Source organism: Cololabis saira, chromosome 7, assembly GCF_033807715.1.
Source record: "Cololabis saira isolate AMF1-May2022 chromosome 7, fColSai1.1, whole genome shotgun sequence".
In the NCBI taxonomy this organism is placed as follows: domain Eukaryota; kingdom Metazoa; phylum Chordata; class Actinopteri; order Beloniformes; family Belonidae; genus Cololabis; species Cololabis saira.
In genome coordinates, this window is record NC_084593.1 from 48,395,674 (window position 1) to 48,416,246 (window position 20,573).

General features: G+C 47.8%; 1 protein-coding gene across 1 annotated transcript; it reads right to left on the reverse strand.

Annotated features, from left to right (window-relative positions):
- Window positions 1-17,543: 17,543 nt before the first annotated feature.
- LOC133447419 (collagen alpha-1(I) chain-like) lies at window positions 17,544-20,224 on the reverse strand. The gene is made up of 3 exons (XM_061726091.1): window positions 20,145-20,224; window positions 19,430-19,862; window positions 17,544-19,334 (listed from the first exon to the last, which is right to left on the reverse strand). Exons 1-3 carry the CDS (start codon window positions 20,222-20,224, stop codon window positions 17,544-17,546), a joined length of 2,304 nt encoding a protein of 767 aa, XP_061582075.1.
- Window positions 20,225-20,573: the final 349 nt, after the last annotated feature.

Here is a 20,573-nt window from a genome sequence, read left to right on the forward strand (position 1 = left end):
GAACAAAGCAAAATATGTACTAGATAATAAGGCATTGCGAATCTTATATTGTTCACTGATTTTACCTTATTTCAATTACTGTGTGGAAGTCTGGGGCAACACATATACTAGCAATGTACATCCATTGTTTATCCAGCAGAAAAGAGCGGTGAGGATCATTCATAAAGCAAATTACAGAGAACACACCAACAGATTATTTATTAATTCAGGACTTATTCAATTTAAAGAAATAGTTGAGTTACAGACATTATTAGTTATGCATAGGACAAAAAGAAAAGTATTACCAAGTAATCTACAGCAGTTGTTTGTTTTTTCAAATCCAGAAGTTATAGATGATAGAAGGAAATATAATTTCAAACATCAGCATGCAAGGACCACTCTGAAGGAGATGTGTATATCGGTTGTGGGAGTAAAACTGTGGAACTCTCTACAGAATGATTTAAAGGAATGCACAAATTTACTTAGGTTCAAAAAAAATGTATAAAGATAAAATATTTAAGTTATATGATCATGAATAGGCTGGGACTTAAACAGTACTATTGATATATGTGGTTGGTTCTATTTAAGTGTATATTTGTGTAAATATTGGTTACACTGACTGTTCTTTTTGTTTTGGTATTGAATAAGGGGCAAGTAAAATTAAAGCTGCAAGCAGCGATGAACGGGCCCTCGCACTCACGGCCACCGCCCCCCATAAGCATATCAGAAAAGACACCACCCACGACTCTCTATGTCAAACCATTCAAAAGTTATGGCAGAAAATCGGGACAACCAATCAGAAGAAGGGGCGGGGCTAATTCAGGCCAATGAAAGTCAAGGACTCAATACCGAGTCCCATGACACCACCCACGACTCTCTATGTTAAACCATTCAAAGGTTATGGCAGAAAATCGGGACAACCAATCAGAAGAAGGGGCAGGGCTAATTAAGGCCAACGAAGCTTAAGAACTCAGTACAAAGTCCCATGACACCACCCACGACTTCCTATGTCAAACCATTAAAAAGTTATAGCAGAAAAAAGGGACAACCAATCAGAAGAAGAGGCGGGGCTAATTCAGGCCAATGAAGGTCAAGGACTCCATAAAGAATCTGACGACACCACCCAGGACTCTCTATGTCAAACCATTCCAATGTTATAGCAGAAAATCGGGACAACCAATCAGAAGAAGGGGCGGGGCTAATTAAGGCCAACGAAGCTTAAGGACTCATTACAGAGTCCCATGACACCACCCACAACTTCCTATGTCAAACCAATCAAAAGTTATGACAGATAAAAGTATTCCCGCTGCTGCTTCCACATGACTGTTGTGTGCTGCTGACGCCCCCCCCCCCACCTCTGGTCATCCCGCTGCTGCTTCCACCTGCCTGCTGTGTGCTGTCGACGTCCCTGACTCCCCCAGTCTGGCCTTCGGCAGGAGGGTCCCCCCTTATGAGCCTGGTCCTGCTCAAGGTTTCTTCCCTCCTAAAGGGGAGTTTTTCCTTGCCACTGTTTGGCTTAAGGCTTTTCTCCCACTAAGGGAGTTTTTACCTGCCATTGTTTATATAATAATTGCTCGGGGGTTTATGTTTATGTTTATGTTTATGTTCATGTTCTGGATCTCTGGAAAGCGTCTAGAGACAACATCTGTTGTATTAGACGCTATATAAATAAAATTGAATTGAATTGAATTGAATTATTCTAGGGGGCGCTGTTGAGCCATTTTGCCACGCCCATTAATACAAACCATGAAATATCAAATTTATCGCCAGGCCTGCCATGCATGCAAAATATGGTGACTTTTGGGGAACTATCAAATATGGACCAATCAGATGAAGGGGGGCGCGCTTTTTGGCGTCTAGCGTCGCCACGGTAACACTTTTGAAAGAGAAAAGTAATGCGTGGTGTCGCAGGATGTAGACGCACATTTTGATGTATAACACACCTGGGTGCACGTTACGGTTCGGGCTGAATTAACTGCCGAAGGAATGGCATAAATTTCGCCAAAATGACACAATTTATTCAAAATGGCCGACATCCTGTTCGGTTTTGGCCATGGCGCTAAGAGACTTTTCTTTAAGTTGGGACATGATACAGGTGTGTAGCGATTTTCGTACATGTACGTCAAACCGTATTGTGGGGCTTGAGGCACAAAGTTTTCCGGGGGGCGCTGTTGAGCCATTTTGCCACGCCCATTAATGTAAACCATTAAATATCAAATTTTATTTAAAAAAAAAAAAAAATTCCTACAGATACAATAGGGCCTTCGCACTGAAGGTGCTCGGGCCCTAATAAGACTTGTCTTCATCCTTCTCCTTTTCGGTCATGGGTGTAAAGATTGACCACCATGCACGAAATAAATAAATAAATAAAATAAAAAAATCATGTCAAACTTGATTTGTATAGCGCTTTTCATACAAATAAAAAATGCAACGCAATGCGCTTTACATAAAACATTAAACTTAATAAAGAGTCATCCAGGTTCTTTACACAATGTGATGGTTTCAAATCTTGTAGTTTTGGTAAACGTTTCTCTCTCTTGGCTTCAGGACCAATAATTAAAACTTCTGTTTTGTCCTGGTTGAGCTGTAGAAAGTTATCTGCCATCCATGACTTTATATCTAAAATGCAGTTAAGAAGGGTATCACTTGGTTTTGTGTCTTCAGGAGACACGGCGTAGAGAGTTATTTGAAGGAGAAAACACGTCAGCTGTCTTTTACCTCTGACACCAAAAATAACTTCAGGCCATACACTGAACACTGTACCAAAACTCCTCTGGACTTTCACAAGCACTTCTGAAAGCTTTTTATAGTTTCCAGTTAAAGTCAGTCCAAGGAGGATCCCTGTGATCAGAGAGATACGGACTGCTGTTTTCTGGGGGGAAAAAAGATTAATTAAAGCTGCAAGCAGCGATGAACGGGCCCTCGCACTCACGTCCACCGCCCCCCATAAGCATATCAGAAATGACACCACCCACGGCTCTCTATGTCAAACCATTCAAAAGTTATAGCAGGAAATAGGGACAACCAATCAGAAGAAGGGGCGGGGCTAATTCAGGCCAATGAAGGTCAAGGACTCCATACAGAATCTGATGACACCACCCACGACTCTCTATGTCAAAACATTCAAATGTTATAGCAGAGAAAAGTATTCTAGGGGGTGCTGTTGAGCCGTTAGGCCACGCCCATTAATGCAAACCATGAAATATCAAATGTATCGCCAGGCCTGGCTTGCATGCAAAATTTGGTGACTTTTGGAGAACTATCAAATATGGACCAATCAGATGAAGGGGAGGCACGCTTTTTGGCGTCTAGCATCGCCACGGTAACACTTTTTAAAGAGAGAAAAGTAATGCGCGTAGTCGCAAGATGGAGACGCACATTTTGAGGTATAACACACCTGGGTGCACGTTACGGTTCGGGCCGTATTAATTGCCAAAGGAATGGCATAAATTGCGCCAAAATCACACTTCCTGACTTCCTGTTCGGTTTCGCCCATTGCGCCAAGAGACTTTTCTTTAAGTTGCTACATGATACAGGTGTGTACCGATTTTCGTGCATGTACGTCAAACCGTATTGTGGGGCTTGTGAACCATCAGTTTGAGAGTCAACCATCATCAGTCGGGGCTACAGAAATAATTTTTTCTCTCTGTGCGGCCCGGTACCAGATGACCCACGGCCCGGTACCAGATGACCCACGGCCCGGTACCGTGCTGCAAGCACCATAAAATTAATTAATCTGTTGATTGTCTTGTCAAACAAAAGGCATAATAATATATTTTTTTTAAATATGCTTTTTTGGAGCGAGCAATAATTTCCGGTTTGTCTTACAATAACACGGGGGTGCCGAAATTCAAACAAGAGTAAATGTGTAATCCCCTGGCCACTAAAATATGTTTTATTTTGTTCTATATTGTAATAATATCATCAACAGTTAGACAAAATAACACAAATATCTTAAGAGCTCATATACTGTAACTACACGATGTAAAGAATAATTCAAATAGCATACAAACCACTTGGTTTCATCCATAGCTGCACACCTAGCAACCAGCATAGCAACGACAGAAAACATAAAACTGTAACTATTTTACTGTCAAATCCTGTGTTTCTCTCATTTCAGATTTGCAGCGGATGTCACCCCCCCCCCCCACTCACATATGTTTGTATTAAAGGGGACCTATTATGAAAAACAGGTTTTTTCTTGTTTTAACATATATAAAGTGGTCTCCCCTCACCCTGCCAACTCAGAGAAGATGAAATCCCATCTCTGCAGGTGGTCGTGGGTGGCTTGTAGCTTGCATTACGGAGCACAAGTCTTTCCCTGACCCTGCACCCCAACCTGGGACTTGCTGATTGGGCCGGAGCTTCGGGAGCTGCGTGCTGGCCTGTGGTCCCCACCCCTGGTCATCCCGTTGCTGCTTCCACCTGCCTGCTGTGCTGTTGCCGTCCCTGACCCACCAGTCTGGCCCTCGGCAGGAGGGTCCCCCCTTATGAGCCTGGTCCTGCTCAAGGTTTCTTCCCTCCTAAAGGGGAGTTTTTCCTTGCCACTGTTTGGCTTAAGGTTTTTCTCCCACTAGGGGAGTTTTTACCTGCCATTGTTTATGTAATAACTGCTCGGGGGTCATGTTCTGGGTATGGGTCTCTGGAAAGCGTCTAGAGACAACTCTGTTGTATTAGACGCTATATAAATAAAATTTAATTGAATTGAATTGAAAATCTGCAGGGTATGCATCCCCTGCCCGAATGAATCTTCCAGTGTCATGTGACTTTCTGCCGTTCTGAATCTGCTCCCGTCGTGACGTCACGACGGGAGCAGATTCACGATAGTTCGGCCTCCGCTGCTGAAACCACGCCCACAACCAGCTCCGCCGGCTGGAGCTTCAGCCATTGTTTAGAAGCAGTGACTGTTTTCCACCGGTTTCCACAGCGAGGGAGAGTTAAAATGAGGTTTTGCATAAACACTTACCCTCATAAAAGGATCAGTACCAACAGTACGGACCCGGCAACTGCACACGAGTCAGCGGTAAGTGACGTTATTTTTTTGTGTTATTTATATTTGTCTACAAGTATGATCTTTGCATGGGCTAAGTATTTAGCTTAGCTCCGGAGCACCGGGGCCGCATACGGAGCTGCCGGAGCTGCTCACGGACCGGCCCGGTGAGGAGCCCCGGTCCCCGGCAGCTCCAGTGTTCCCTAACGGAGCCACTCACTCGTTAGGTAAATTAGTAATACATTTTTTTTCTCTTTATGGTTTTAGATCTGCCAAGCACCTGAAGCTTCAACGACACCTTCAGAAAACGCACGGTCCTTCCTTGAGTCAGCAATAATGCATACATGTTATTTATATACAACTCATGTTTTATTTTTTTAACAATACAGTTGCCATTTGTGAAAATTCAGTGTTATGATTTCTTTACAGTTAACATGATTAATTTGTCTTGTAACATAAGAAATGATGAGAAATCTTCCTGTGTGAAGACGAGGTGACTAAAGGCTGATTTATGGTTCCACGTTTCACCAACGCAGAGCCTACGGCGTAGGGTACGTGTCGATTTAACACAGAACCGTAATTCAGGCTTTAAGATCTGTTTACACCCTGTCATAACTGCATGTGAGCGTCCGATTATCACGTCGAGCTGCGTGACATCGGACGCTCTCTGTCCACACTGAAACCGTTAAACTCTCTCTGTCCACACTGAAACCATTAAACTCTCTCTGTCCACACTGAAACGGTTAAACTCTCTCTGTCCACACTGAAACTGTTAAACTCTCTCTGTCCACACTGAAACCGTTAAACTCTCTCTGTCCACACTGAAACTGTTAAACTCTCTCTGTCCACACTGAAACTGTTAAACTCTCTCTGTCCACACTGAAACTGTTAAACTCTCTCTGTCCACACTGAAACCGTTAAACTCTCTCTGTCCACACTGAAACCGTTAAACTCTCTCTGTCCACACTGAAACCGTTAAACTCTCTCTGTCCACACTGAAACAGTTAAACTCTCTCTGTCCACACTGAAACCATTAAACTCTCTCTGTCCACACTGAAACAGTTAAACTCTCTCTGTCCACACTGAAACCATTAAACTCTCTCTGTCCACACTGAAACAGTTAAACTCTCTCTGTCCACACTGAAACCATTAAACTCTCTCTGTCCACACTGAAACCATTAAACTCTCTCTGTCCACACTGAAACTGTTAAACTCTCTCTGTCCACACGGAAACCGTTAAACTCTCTCTGTCCACACTGAAACCGTTAAACTCGCGGCCAGTTAGGACAGTCCAATACAAAAAAATAAAGCAATGGAATTGATTTTGTCGCAGAAGCTTCTCGCATGGGAGACGTTTTGTGTACGCAGCCGCTGCTCTGCCCGGAACGACGCTTTGTCTCCTCCCCTCCTACACGTCATTCAAGCAGCCAATCAGCACAGAGCCTCATAATCATAGCCTCCCCTTCCCTTAGAATGAAGCACAGAAAAAGGCTTTAGAAGCGGTAAAACTACAGACATGGCCCACAGGCTGAATTTCTGATTTATGTAGAAAAAACAAGCTTTAGATTGTTTTTAAGACATTCAAGGCATGTTTAAAATATACATTAAATGCCATAATATGTCCCCTTTAATAAATTAAAAAAGCAGACAGTGCTGCCTGGCAGCCTAGTGAGTGCTCTGGAGCAGCACACTATTCCTGTGGGTGTTTGATGAAGCAACACCACCGTGGAGGGGCTGCTGGAGTCGTGATGGAGGCGTAATAGTCTCAGAACTGGCAGACCATCAGAACCAAGTCCAGAGGAGCAGGCAGGAAGGTTGTGGACGGGCAGGAGGTCAGAGACAAGAAGATGCCATCAGGGGCAATCCAGAGAAAAACCAAGATGGGCAGAATGTGACAATATATATACAGTATGTACATATATGTGTCTAAATGCAAATGTATATTTAGACACATGTATATATATATATATATATATATATATATATATATATATTCACACAAACATCAACATGGTTGAGATGTTTCCACAGATAGGAGGATTTAGATCAGGACACATAGAAGGACACTTCTGTTTTTAGTTGTGTGTTTTGGGTCATTATCCTACTACTTCTACTACTACTACTACTACTACTACTACTACTACTACTTCTACTACTACTACTACTACTACTACTACTGCTACTCCTACTACTACTACTACTGCTACTACTACTACTGCTACTAATACTACTACTACTACTACTACTACTCATGTGGTTCATCAAGGCAATCAGCAGCACCTGCGCTGCACCTGCGCTGCACCTGCGCTGCACCTGCGCTGCACCAGCGCTGCACCTGCGCTGCACCAGCGCTGCACCTGGGCTGCACTTGTGCTGCACTTGCGCTGCACTTGCGCTGCACCTGCGCCTGCGCTGCACCTGCTGCACTGACTACAAATGTAGTCCTCAGGTGCAGCGCAGGTGCTGCTGATTGCCTTGATGAACCACATAAGATTGTTTACTGAACTCATGTGCTGACTATTACCCTGATGAAGGTCTTCTGACCAAAAGTTTTGTTTATTAAAGATACTTGAATGGATCCAAGTGTGCAGATCCTCTTTTTTACATAGTCTACATGGTTTTCTGGCACCTTGGCACATTTTGGCCGTGAGTGCGGTGACCGGCTCCTCGCTGAGAGAACAACGAAAGCAGGAAATCCCACAGGAGGTCCAGCTGGATCAGTGCTGGTCAGACTGGTCCAGCTTGATCAGTGCTGGTGAGACTGGTCCAGCTGGATCAGTGCTGGTGAGACTGGTCCAGCTGGATCAGTGCTGGTCAGACTGGTCCAGCTGGATCAGTGCTGGTCAGACTGGTCCAGCTGGATCAGTGCTGGTCAGACTGGTCCAGCTGGATCAGTGCTGGTCAGACTGGTCCAGCTGGATCAGTGCTGGTCAGACTGGTCCAGCTTGATCAGTGCTGGTCAGACTGGTCCAGCTGGATCAGTGCTGGTCAGACTGGTCCAGCTGGATCAGTGCTGGTCAGACTGGTCCAGCTTGATCAGTGCTGGTCAGACTGGTCCAGCTGGATCAGTGCTGGTCAGACTGGTCCAGCTGGATCAGTGCTGGTCAGACTGGTCCAGCTGGATCAGTGCTGGTGAGACTGGTCCAGCTGGATCAGTGCTGGTCAGACTGGTCCAGCTGGATCAGTGCTGGTCAGACTGGACACACGTGCTGCCATGCCAGTGCTAGGGTTTTTTTTTTTTTTTTTTTTAAGTTTTCCCTTCCCACCCAACACAACAGTCCCTTTATACAAGAAAAGACAACCTCTTAAGAAACACGATCTTACGATCATCTTATCATAAGTGCATGCAGCTTACTCAATGCTGAGTCATCAAAGAGCTGGACAAATCTGCTAACTCATCGTGGTGAGCAGAGACGTTAACTATGCAGACGAGCTCTCTAAAGCTCCTTAAAGAGCTGGGTCTTTATCCTGCTCTTAAAAGGAGGTACAGACCTGCAGATGGGACGGAATGATCCTGCTGGCCCCGTGACCCGCTGAGACCGAGCTGTCTGACCCTGGGCAGCATGTCTCCAGATGCTCCACCCAGTACCAGCACGTCTGTCTCCAGATGCTCCACCCAGTACCAGCACATCTGTCTCCAGATGCTCCACCCAGTACCAGCACATCTGTCTCCAGATGCTCCACCCAGTACCAGCACATCTGTCTCCAGATGCTCCACCCAGTACCAGCACATCTGTCTCCAGATGCTCCACCCAGTACCAGCACGTCTGTCTCCAGATGTTCCACCCAGTACCAGCACATCTGTCTCCAGATGTTCCACCCAGTACCAGCACATCTGTCTCCAGATGTTCCACCCAGTACCAGCACATCTGTCTCCAGATGTTCCACCCAGTACCAGCACATCTGTCTCCAGATGTTCCACCCAGTACCAGCTCCACAACAGAACCCAGTGGATATACTCTTCTTTCTTTTGAAGGCTTCATTTTTGTCTGTGAACATAAAGATGATGTTACTCGTCAAAGCCCCAATTTTGTCTCACTTTGTGGTTTGTTGGTGTACATTTTTAAAATGTTATTTTAACTGTTATGGCTGTAGTGGCCTTTATTCCAAAGTATCTCAAGAGAGGAGGGGAAGATTTGAAACTGGATTGCCTGCACTTTCAAAATGATAGCCTGTAAACATGGTATGACTGCTGTTGAAGAATAATATAAAATCCAGTTCAGAAGTCCGCTGTGGTGTAGTGAGTTTTATTCAGTAGCCAGCAGTGAGCAGACCTACACAGATCGGGTCTGAGTTGGTGTGCTGACCACGAATGGTTGAAATCATGACTCTTTATACAGTAAGTTCAAAGCACAAAAGGCAGGAATCAACAAGCCAAAGGTGAAAGACAAAAAGCAGTTAAAGGGTATTTACAGTTAGATGTGATCTGTGGCCAGATGCCGTCCTCGGGCATCCGGCATGAATATCATTCAGTTGTAAACTACCCCATAGGGTGTTCTCGTTATTCAAGCCTGTGGCCAAATGAGTTGGTATTAACATATCAGTCAGTCAGGAACTTCATCATATGGAGTTGGTATTAACATATCAGTCAGTCAGGAACTTTGTCATATGGCATTCCCGTGGTTCAAGTCTGTTCCAAGGTGTCGCCTCTGCAGGGGGAGGAAGCTGGAGTTTCATCAGCCACGGCATCACAATGCCTCATCACTGCTCAACCCAGAGAGCTATCCTGCACCCCATCAATATGCCGTTTGACCAATTCCAATCCTATGGAGGTAACACGGGGGTCCTTGGTATTGCTCACATTATTCTTTTTAGTTAAATCAATATTGGCACAGTGAAAAAGGGTATATGTTGCTTTTTATCTGAGGATGTCTCACACTAAGACCCACCACAATCAGATTACTTTTATTATGCTTTTAACCAAAATAATAAAAAAATGATTAAAAGAAGGGGCACTAAGTTTTGAACATGACTGAATAAAAGTGCATTTGAAGAATATCAGGAGTTTAAATCTGGGCTCCAGCGCTGTCCCTGACTAATGGGTGTACATGGAGCTACGCTGACAGCTCTACTGTCACCAGTCCCAGGCGTTCTGCTGGCTTTTGCTCTGTTGACAAGTTGCACAAAGTGCCTTTTAGAGATTATTGCATAGCTGTGCACTTCCCTGTGCTCTGAAATTCTTAACAAAGCCATACAGCGGCTGTGTATGGAGTCGCAGTAATGGCTGGCTTACAGCCACACTGAAAATTAATATATTAATGAATGTGTGTGTAAAAAAAGCTTGTAACTCTGATTTGTTCCATTTTCCCACTTAAATTGGAGGTTTACATATCCCCTCTATGTGCTGAGTCAGTTCTATAATCCCCCACCCATAACAAACCCATTTAAAAATTCACAGAGGAGGGAAAAATCAATAGGTAAAACAAGCTCACATTTTTCAGAAAGTCCATGAGCAGAACTAAAAAGCTTTACTATAGTAAAAGGCTGATGGGGGGGGGGGGGGGGTTCACTGGTAAGTGGTCGAGTGGTTGATTAAGTGACCTGTCGCAGAGTTAAATCCAAGAAATCCTGCAGCCATGAGTGACATGTTGACAACTCTGTAAATTAAATCCAGCATTTTTCTGCCAGTGAGATACTTTACAACCCTCAGCCTTTTCTTGGGGATTAGTGTGGAATATCACACTCAGCAAATGCACGTTTCATCAAAAAGCAAATGGACATTATACGCCCTCTCTTCCCCCACACACACACTTCGTGACTTATTACCGTAGCAACAAGCTGCCTCATATCAATGCTGGTGTTCACAGCAAGAGAAGCAGTCAGGAATTACTGTAGCTCTTTATGCAGCAGATACACTTTACATGTTATTTTTCTCTATTTATCATACAGCTGTAAAAAGGTTAGTGATAATCCCTTTTAACATCATGTTTTTGGGTAAAAACAGGATGTAATCATCTGATTCCAGTGGATCATGGTTTTAGACAAACACAGTCTAAGATGAGCAACAAGATTTTCTCACTGTGGCATCATTTATTTAGTAAAAAATTAAACAGAGAAAAAAAAGTCACATAGGCAATACTAAGCACCCCCTGACTACTTCCATAATATACTGCCGGGGATCAATCTGGAAAAAGGTCTAAAACTATCGCCAAACTATTTCAACCTTCTACAGTTAGAAAGAGGAGTCACAAGTGGAAAACCTTGGTCAGTTGTCAGAGCAGGGGAAAGAGAAAGATGAGAAAAGCTGTTCACCAGTTCTCCTAGGACACCAGGGGCCGAAACGTGCGTACGCCGCTTTCTACGCTCACGGTCGGATGATCAAAAAGTGACTTGAACCTAAAGAGTTGCGGTCCTTCACACACACACATGTCTGTCGTACGCACTTTTCTGAGGTTTTGTCCGTTGGAGACTCTCACTGGTGATGCAGTGAAGTGCAGAATATGAGGAAACATGACGTCAACAATACGTTCACGACCACATGAAGGACACGACAGTCCTCACATCACCAGATAAGTTACACAAGAGTGGAACCTGTCAATCACAACCATGGAACCTGTCAATCACAACCATGGAACCTGTCAATCACCACCATGGAACCTGTCAATCACCACCATGGAACCTGTCAATCACAACCATGATGGAACCTGTCAATCACAACCATGGAACCTGTCAATCACAACCATGGAACCTGTCAATCACAACCATGGAACCTGTCAATCACAACCTTGGAACCTGTCAATCACAACCATGGAACCTGTCAATCACAACCATGGAACCTGTCAATCACAACCTTGGAACCTGTCAATCACCACCATGGAACCTGTCAATCACAACCATGGAACCTGTCAATCACCACCATGGAACCTGTCAATCACCACCATGGAACCTGTCAATCACAACCATGGAACCTGTCAATCACCACCATGGAACCTGTCAATCACAACCATGATGGAACCTGTCAATCACAACCATGATGGAACCTGTCAATCACCACCATGGAACCTGTCAATCACCACCATGGAACCTGTCAATCACAACCATGATGGAACCTGTCAATCACAACCATGATGGAACCTGTCAATCACAACCATGATGGAACCTGTCAATCACAACCATGATGGAACCTGTCAATCACAACCATGAACCTGTCAATCACAACCATGATGGAACCTGTCAATCACAACCATGATGGAACCTGTCAATCACCACCATGGAACCTGTCAATCACCACCATGGAACCTGTCAATCACAACCATGATGGAACCTGTCAATCACAACCATGATGGAACCTGTCAATCACAACCATGGACCTGTCAATCACAACCATGGACCTGTCAATCACAACCATGAACCTGTCAATCACAACCATGATGGAACCTGTCAATCACAACCATGATGGAACCTGTCAATCACAACCATGGAACCTGTCAATCACAACCATGATGGAACCTGTCAATCACAACCATGATGGAACCTGTCAATCACAACCATGATGGAACCTGTCAATCACAACCATGAACCTGTCAATCACAACCATGATGGAACCTGTCAATCACAACCATGAACCTGTCAATCACAACCATGATGGAACCTGTCAATCACAACCATGAACCTGTCAATCACAACCATGATGGAACCTGTCAATCACAACCATGATGGAACCTGTCAATCACAACCATGATGGAACCTGTCAATCACAACCATGATGGAACCTGTCAATCACAACCATGGAACCTGTCAATCACAACCATGAACCTGTCAATCACAACCATGGACCTGTCAATCACAATGATGGAACCTGTCAATCACAACCATGATGGAACCTGTCAATCACAACCATGAACCTGTCAATCACAACCATGAACCTGTCAATCACAACCATGAACCTGTCAATCACAACCATGATGGAACCTGTCAATCACAACCATGGAACCTGTCAATCACAACCATGGAACCTGTCAATCACAACCATGAACCTGTCAATCACAACCATGGAACCTGTCAATCACAACCATGATGGAACCTGTCAATCACAACCATGATGGAACCTGTCAATCACAACCATGGAACCTGTCAATCACAACCATGGAACCTGTCAATCACAACCATGATGGAACCTGTCAATCACAACCATGAACCTGTCAATCACAACCATGGAACCTGTCAATCACAATGATGGAACCTGTCAATCACAACCATGATGGAACCTGTCAATCACAACCATGAACCTGTCAATCACAACCATGGAACCTGTCAATCACAACCATGGAACCTGTCAATCACAACCATGATGGAACCTGTCAATCACAACCATGAACCTGTCAATCACAACCATGATGGAACCTGTCAATCACAACCATGAACCTGTCAATCACAACCATGGAACCTGTCAATCACAATGATGGAACCTGTCAATCACAACCATGAACCTGTCAATCACAACCATGGAACCTGTCAATCACAATGATGGAACCTGTCAATCACAACCATGATGGAACCTGTCAATCACAACCATGATGGAACCTGTCAATCACAACCATGAACCTGTCAATCACAACCATGAACCTGTCAATCACAACCATGGAACCTGTCAATCACAACCATGAACCTGTCAATCACAACCATGATGGAACCTGTCAATCACCACCATAGAACCTGTCAATCACAACCATGGAACCTGTCAATCACAACCATGAACCTGTCAATCACAACCATGGAACCTGTTAATCACCACCATGGAACCTGTCAATCACAACCATGGAACCTGTCAATCACCACCATGGAACCTGTCAATCACAACCATGATGGAACCTGTCAATCACAACCATGATGGAACCTGTCAATCACCACCATGGAACCTGTCAATCACCACCATGGAACCTGTCAATCACAACCATGATGGAACCTGTCAATCACAACCATGATGGAACCTGTCAATCACAACCATGGAACCTGTCAATCACAACCATGGAACCTGTCAATCACAACCATGAGGGAACCTGTCAATCACAACCATGATGGAACCTGTCAATCACAACCATGGAACCTGTCAATCACAACCATGAACCTGTCAATCACAACCATGATGGAACCTGTCAATCACAACCATGATGGAACCTGTCAATCACAACCATGATGGAACCTGTCAATCACAACCATGATGGAACCTGTCAATCACAACCATGATGGAACCTGTCAATCACAACCATGATGGAACCTGTCAATCACAACCATGGACCTGTCAATCACAACCATGGACCTGTCAATCACAACCATGAACCTGTCAATCACAACCATGATGGAACCTGTCAATCACAACCATGATGGAACCTGTCAATCACAACCATGAACCTGTCAATCACAACCATGATGGAACCTGTCAATCACAACCATGATGGAACCTGTCAATCACAACCATGATGGAACCTGTCAATCACAACCATGATGGAACCTGTCAATCACAACCATGATGGAACCTGTCAATCACAACCATGGAACCTGTCAATCACAACCATGAACCTGTCAATCACAACCATGATGGAACCTGTCAATCACAACCATGAACCTGTCAATCACAACCATGGAACCTGTCAATCACAACCATGATGGAACCTGTCAATCACCACCATGGAACCTGTCAATCACAACCATGGAACCTGTCAATCACAACCATGAACCTGTCAATCACAACCATGAACCTGTCAATCACAACCATGAACCTGTCAATCACAACCATGATGGAACCTGTCAATCACAACCATGGAACCTGTCAATCACAACCATGGAACCTGTCAATCACAACCATGAACCTGTCAATCACAACCATGAACCTGTCAATCACAACCATGAACCTGTCAATCACAACCATGATGGAACCTGTCAATCACAACCATGGAACCTGTCAATCACAACCATGGAACCTGTCAATCACAACCATGAACCTGTCAATCACAACCATGAACCTGTCAATCACAACCATGATGGAACCTGTCAATCACAACCATGATGGAACCTGTCAATCACAACCATGATGGAACCTGTCAATCACAACCATGGAACCTGTCAATCACAACCATGAACCTGTCAATCACAACCATGATGGAACCTGTCAATCACAACCATGAACCTGTCAATCACAACCATGGAACCTGTCAATCACAACCATGAACCTGTCAATCACAACCATGAACCTGTCAATCACAACCATGATGGAACCTGTCAATCACAACCATGGAACCTGTCAATCACAACCATGGAACCTGTCAATCACAACCATGAACCTGTCAATCACAACCATGAACCTGTCAATCACAACCATGGAACCTGTCAATCACAATGATGGAACCTGTCAATCACAACCATGATGGAACCTGTCAATCACAACCATGATGGAACCTGTCAATCACAACCATGAACCTGTCAATCACAACCATGAACCTGTCAATCACAACCATGGAACCTGTCAATCACAACCATGAACCTGTCAATCACAACCATGAACCTGTCAATCACAACCATGATGGAACCTGTCAATCACAACCATGAACCTGTCAATCACAACCATGGAACCTGTCAATCACAATGATGGAACCTGTCAATCACAACCATGAACCTGTCAATCACAATGATGGAACCTGTCAATCAGAACGATTGAACCTGTCAATCCCAACAGCAGCATGGTTCTGTGAGAGGAACCTGCCCTGCAGGATCAGGAGTGTTATGCCCCAGTCTAGGGGCAGCAAGCAGGTGCAACCCAAATGGGATCATTAACGACCTCTGGCAGAGGAAACACATTCCCTCCGGCCAGATCGTTACCCAAAATAAACCAAATGCCACTAATCGGAAACCGTGGGAGCACGGCAACTTTCACACGTCCCGACACAAGCGGTGAATGCAAATGGATCATGTGAAGTGGGGTGTTCAGTTCACTCATTTTAATTCCCCACACTAACCAATCAGAAGAACACGAAGTTTGGTTTGAGAGGGGCAGAACACTAGCCAGCATGAATGAATGATAGGCGGTTGTATCTCTGAGGATAGTTAACGGAACTTTATCTGCTTCCTCACCGGTTACTGACACAAATCCGCGAGAAACAAACAGTTTGAAACGAGGGTCAACCTCCGAATTTAACTCTGCTTCAGGTGAAGACTCAGTGTGTTTTACAGGTGGGGACGCGGTGTTTATAAAACCCACACCTGCGGGAGGTTTAACAGGTTTTGTGTTGTCCTTTTTTCCTAAGAGCCGGACAGACAGCGATCAAGTGGCCTGGCTCATGGCAATAGAAACACTCGCGGCTCGCACCCGCAGCTGGTGAGGTGCTTTTACGCATCAGCTTTGGCGATCGGGTTCTGCTCTCAGACATTGCATGTGAGACACGAGGTGCTGGCATAGAAAAAACACTTTTGTGAGTCAAAATGAACTCATCAGCGAGCACGGCTGCTTTTGTCACAGATGCCTCTTTTTGTTCGTTCAAATAAACAACAATTCGCTTCGGCAAACACTTTTTGAATTCCTCGAGCAGAATGAGCTCTCTCATTTCCACCATGGTTTTAACATTACACGCTGGGCACCATTTGTCAAACAAAACACTCTTGTCATGTACAAACTCAACATACGTCTGGTTGGGAGTTTTCTCACTGCTTCTAAATTTTTGCCGATATGCTTTGGGAACCAGCTCGTAGGCCTGCAACACAGTCTTTTTCAAGATCTTATAATCAAGACTATCCTCAATAGATAGACTGGCACAGACTTCCTGAGCTTTCCCCACTAATTTACACTGGAGGAGCGCTAGAGTATGAGTCCACCTCGGACTCACGAAACGGAGGGACTAAAGCGATGTGCTTACTAATGTCAAACCCAGGAGCAGAAACAGGACTGTGGCCAACAGGAGACACTAGGGTGGAGGCTTCAGAGGCTCCTTTTTCCAGCTCGAGAGCCCTGATGCGCAGATGCATGCACCTCTAGCTGTTTGCTTCTGCCTCCTTTTTCTTGAGTGCTATGAGGAGATCCTCTGTATGTTACTCACCAGAGGATCTGTGACCGGCCCAAGCTCCACACCAGTAGCGAGCGTGCCACCGGCCCCCACCACTTCAGCCCCCGGTACGTCACTAGCCGCGTCACTAGCCACGTCACCCGCAGCATCACCCGCATCAACAGCTGGGTTAGCTCTGCTTTATTGGCACTGTAAGACACCTGCACATTATAAACATTTGTCACAATCAACAGCTCTGCTTTTTTGCATTTCTCAATTTTTGTCAAAGACGGACTAGCAACAAAATCATCCAGTGAAAACTCCATTATTTCCCCCCACACACCAAAAGAGAACTACCAACCAGGGGTACTTACCGAACTAAGCGAGACAAGAAGACGGACGAGCCCCCAATTCATGTTACGCCCCCAACATGATAAGGCCCCATCTTCCCCAAGTCCCGAGTAGCTACAAACAAGAGTTAGTTTCAAATATAAAAGGAAGTGATTTATTTACACAACAATAAATGAACATATAACTATCTTGAAAAGTAAACTGCGACTAAGCCACTAAGCTTCAGGGTGGACTAAGGCCAAAGCTCTCCTCTAGGGCCCACGCCCTCCTCTGTGGTGGCCCACGCCCTCCTCTGGGGCCCACGCCCTCCTCTGTGGTGGCCCACGCCCTCCTCTGTGGTGGCCCACGCCCTCCTCTGGGGCCCACGCCCTCCTCTGGGGCCCACGCCCTCCTCTGTGGTGGCCCACGCCCTCCTCTGTGGTGGCCCACGCCCTCCTCTGGGGCCCACGCCCTCCTCTGGAGCCCACGCCCTCCTCTGTGGTGGCCCACGCCCTCCTCTGTGGTGGCCCACGCCCTCCTCTCTGGGGCCCACGCCCTCCTCTGTGGTGGCCCACGCCCTCCTCTGTGGTGACCCACACCCTCCTCTGTGGTGGCCCACACCCTCCTCTGTGGCCCACGCCCTGCTCTGTGGTGGCCCACGCCCTCCTCTGGAGCCCACGCCCTCCTCTGTGGCCCACGCCCTCCTTTGTGGCCCATGCCCTCCTCTGTGGTGGCCCACGCCCTCCTCTGTGGTGGCCCACGCCCTCCTCTGTGGACCACGCCCTCCTCTGTGGCCCACGCCCTCCTCTGTGGCCCACGCCCTCCTCTGTGGCCCACGTCCTCCTCTGTGGTGGCCCACGTCCTCCTCTGTGGCCCACGCCCTCCTCTGTGGCCCACGCCCTCCTCTGTGGTGGCCCACGCCCTCCTCTGTGGTGGCCCACGCCCTCCTCTGTGGCCCACGCCCTCCTCTGTGGTGGCCCACGTCCTCCTCTGTGGCCCACGCCCTCCTCTGTGGTGGCCCACGCCCTCCTCTGTGGTGGCCCACGTCCTCCTCTGTGGCCCACGCCCTCCTCTGTGGCCCACGCCCTCCTCTTTGGCCCACGCCCTCCTCTGTGGTGGCCCACGCCCTCCTCTGTGGTGGCCCACGCCCTCCTCTGGGGCCCACGCCCTCCTCTGTGGTGGCCCACGCCCTCCTCTGTGGCCCACGCCCTCCTTTGTGGCCCACGCCCTGCTCTGTGGTGGCCCACGCCCTCCTCTGGAGCCCACGCCCTCCTCTGTGGCCCACGCCCTCCTTTGTGGCCCACGCCCTCCTCTGTGGACCACGCCCTCCTCTGTGGTGGCCCATGCCCTCCTCTGTGGTGGCCCACGCCCTCCTCTGTGGTGGCCCACGCCCTCCTCTGTGGACCACGCCCTCCTCTGTGGCCCACGCCCTCCTCTGTGGCCCACGCCCTCCTCTGTGGCCCACGTCCTCCTCTGTGGCCCACGCCCTCCTCTGTGGCCCACGCCCTCCTCTGTGGTGGCCCACGCCCTCCTCTGTGGTGGCCCACGCCCTCCTCTGTGGTGGCCCACGCCCTCCTCTGTGGTGGCCCACGCCCTCCTCTGTGGCCCACGCCCTCCTCTGTGGTGGCCCACGTCCTCCTCTGTGGCCCACGCCCTCCTCTGTGGCCCACGCCCTCCTCTGTGGTGGCCCACGCCCTCCTCTGTGGTGGCCCACGTCCTCCTCTGTGGCCCACGCCCTCCTCTGTGGCCCACGCCCTCCTCTTTGGCCCACGCCCTCCTCTGTGGTGGCCCACGCCCTCCTCTGTGGTGGCCCACGCCCTCCTCTGGGGCCCACGCCCTCCTCTGTGGTGGCCCACGCCCTCCTCTGTGGCCCACACCCTCCTTTGTGGCCCACGCCCTCCTCTGTGGTGGCCCACGCCCTCCTCTGGGGCCCACGCCCTCCTCTGTGGTGGCCCACACCCTCCTCTGTGGCCCACGCCCTCCTCTAGGGCCCACACCCTCCTCTGTGGTGGCCCACGCCCTCCTCTGTGGCCCACGCCCTCCTCTAGGGCCCACACCCTCCTCTGTGGCCCACACCCTCCTCTAGGGCCCACACCCTCCTCTGTGGTGGCCCACGCCCTCCTCTGGGGCCCACGCCCTGCTCTGTGGTGGCCCACACCCTCCTCTGTGGCCCACGCCCTCCTCTAGGGCCCACGCCCTCCTCTGTGGTGGCCCACGCCCTCCTCTGGGGCCCACGCCCTCCTCTGTGGTGGCCCACGCCCTCCTCTGTGGCCCACGCCCTCCTCTGGGGCCCACGCCCTCCTCTGTGGTGGCCCACGCCCTCCTCTGTGGCCCACGCCCTCCTCTGTGGCACACACCCTCCTCTGTGGTGGCCCACGCCCTCCTCTGTCGTGGCCCACGCCCTCCTCTGTGGTGGCCCACGCCCTCCTCTGTCGTGGCCCACGCCCTCCTCTGGAGCCCACGCCCTCCTCTGTGGTGGCCCACGCCCTCCTCTGTGGTGGCCCACGCCCTCCTCTGGGGCCCACGCCCTCCTCTGGAGCCCACGCCCTCCTCTGTGGTGGCCCACGCCCTCCTCTGTGGACCACACTCTTCTAGAGACAAATGTGAGGACATTTTTAGGACAGCTGAAGCTCGGCTGAAACCGGGTCATGTGACAGTAAATGATCCAAAAATCTACATCAGAATGATGAAAAATAAAACAAAGAAGGTTCTGGAGTGACACGGACAAAGTCCAGACCTGAACCTGCTTGAAATGTCCAAAAACCTCAATGATCTGAAGCAATGCTGGGAGAATGGACCAAAGTGTGGCTGCCAACATGTTTGCATGAACCTCTCCACCCTATTCACCCCTTCCATATCCCAAACACAGTTACTGGAGAGGGGGCTCTCCTTCGTCCCATGGCCGTCCCATCTGGACCGGGAGGAACTTCATAGGGACCTTCACCTCTTCCATAGACGCATTAAACTTTTTGATCACTTTCACCTCAAACAGAACCCAACAAACACTCCGTTTATTACACCGTCTAACTGGGAACCACCGGACATTAGTATTCACCCACATATCCATACCCTTATCCGGACAAATGAACGGGCGCTACAAAGCTTTCGGCCCTCGACGGGTTCCAAAGACAACCTGTCGAGGGCCGAACGTAGCGCCCTTAAACAACTCCAAAAACAACCCAATATCATCATTAAACCCGCAGATAAAGGCAGCAAAATCATAATCATGGACAAACACCAATATCTCTTTGAAGCCCACAAGCATCTCAATAACACAAAATACTATAAAAAACTAAATCAAT

What these genes read in the sequence shown, in the direction of transcription:
- LOC133447419 (XM_061726091.1), bottom strand. Translation starts at nt 20,224, where the DNA reads ATGGAAGAGGTGAAGGTCCCTATGAAGTTCCTCCCGGTCCAGATGGGA. An exon ending in GAAGGAGAGCCCCCTCTCCA is followed by an intron (nt 19,863 to 20,144) that starts GTAACTGTGTTT and finishes ATTTGTCTCTAG; the next exon opens with AAGAGTGTGGTCCACAGAGG. An exon ending in GGCGTGGGCCACAGAGGAGG is followed by an intron (nt 19,335 to 19,429) that starts GTGTGGGCCACC and finishes TGTGGGCCACAG; the next exon opens with AGGAGGGTGTGGGCCCTAGA.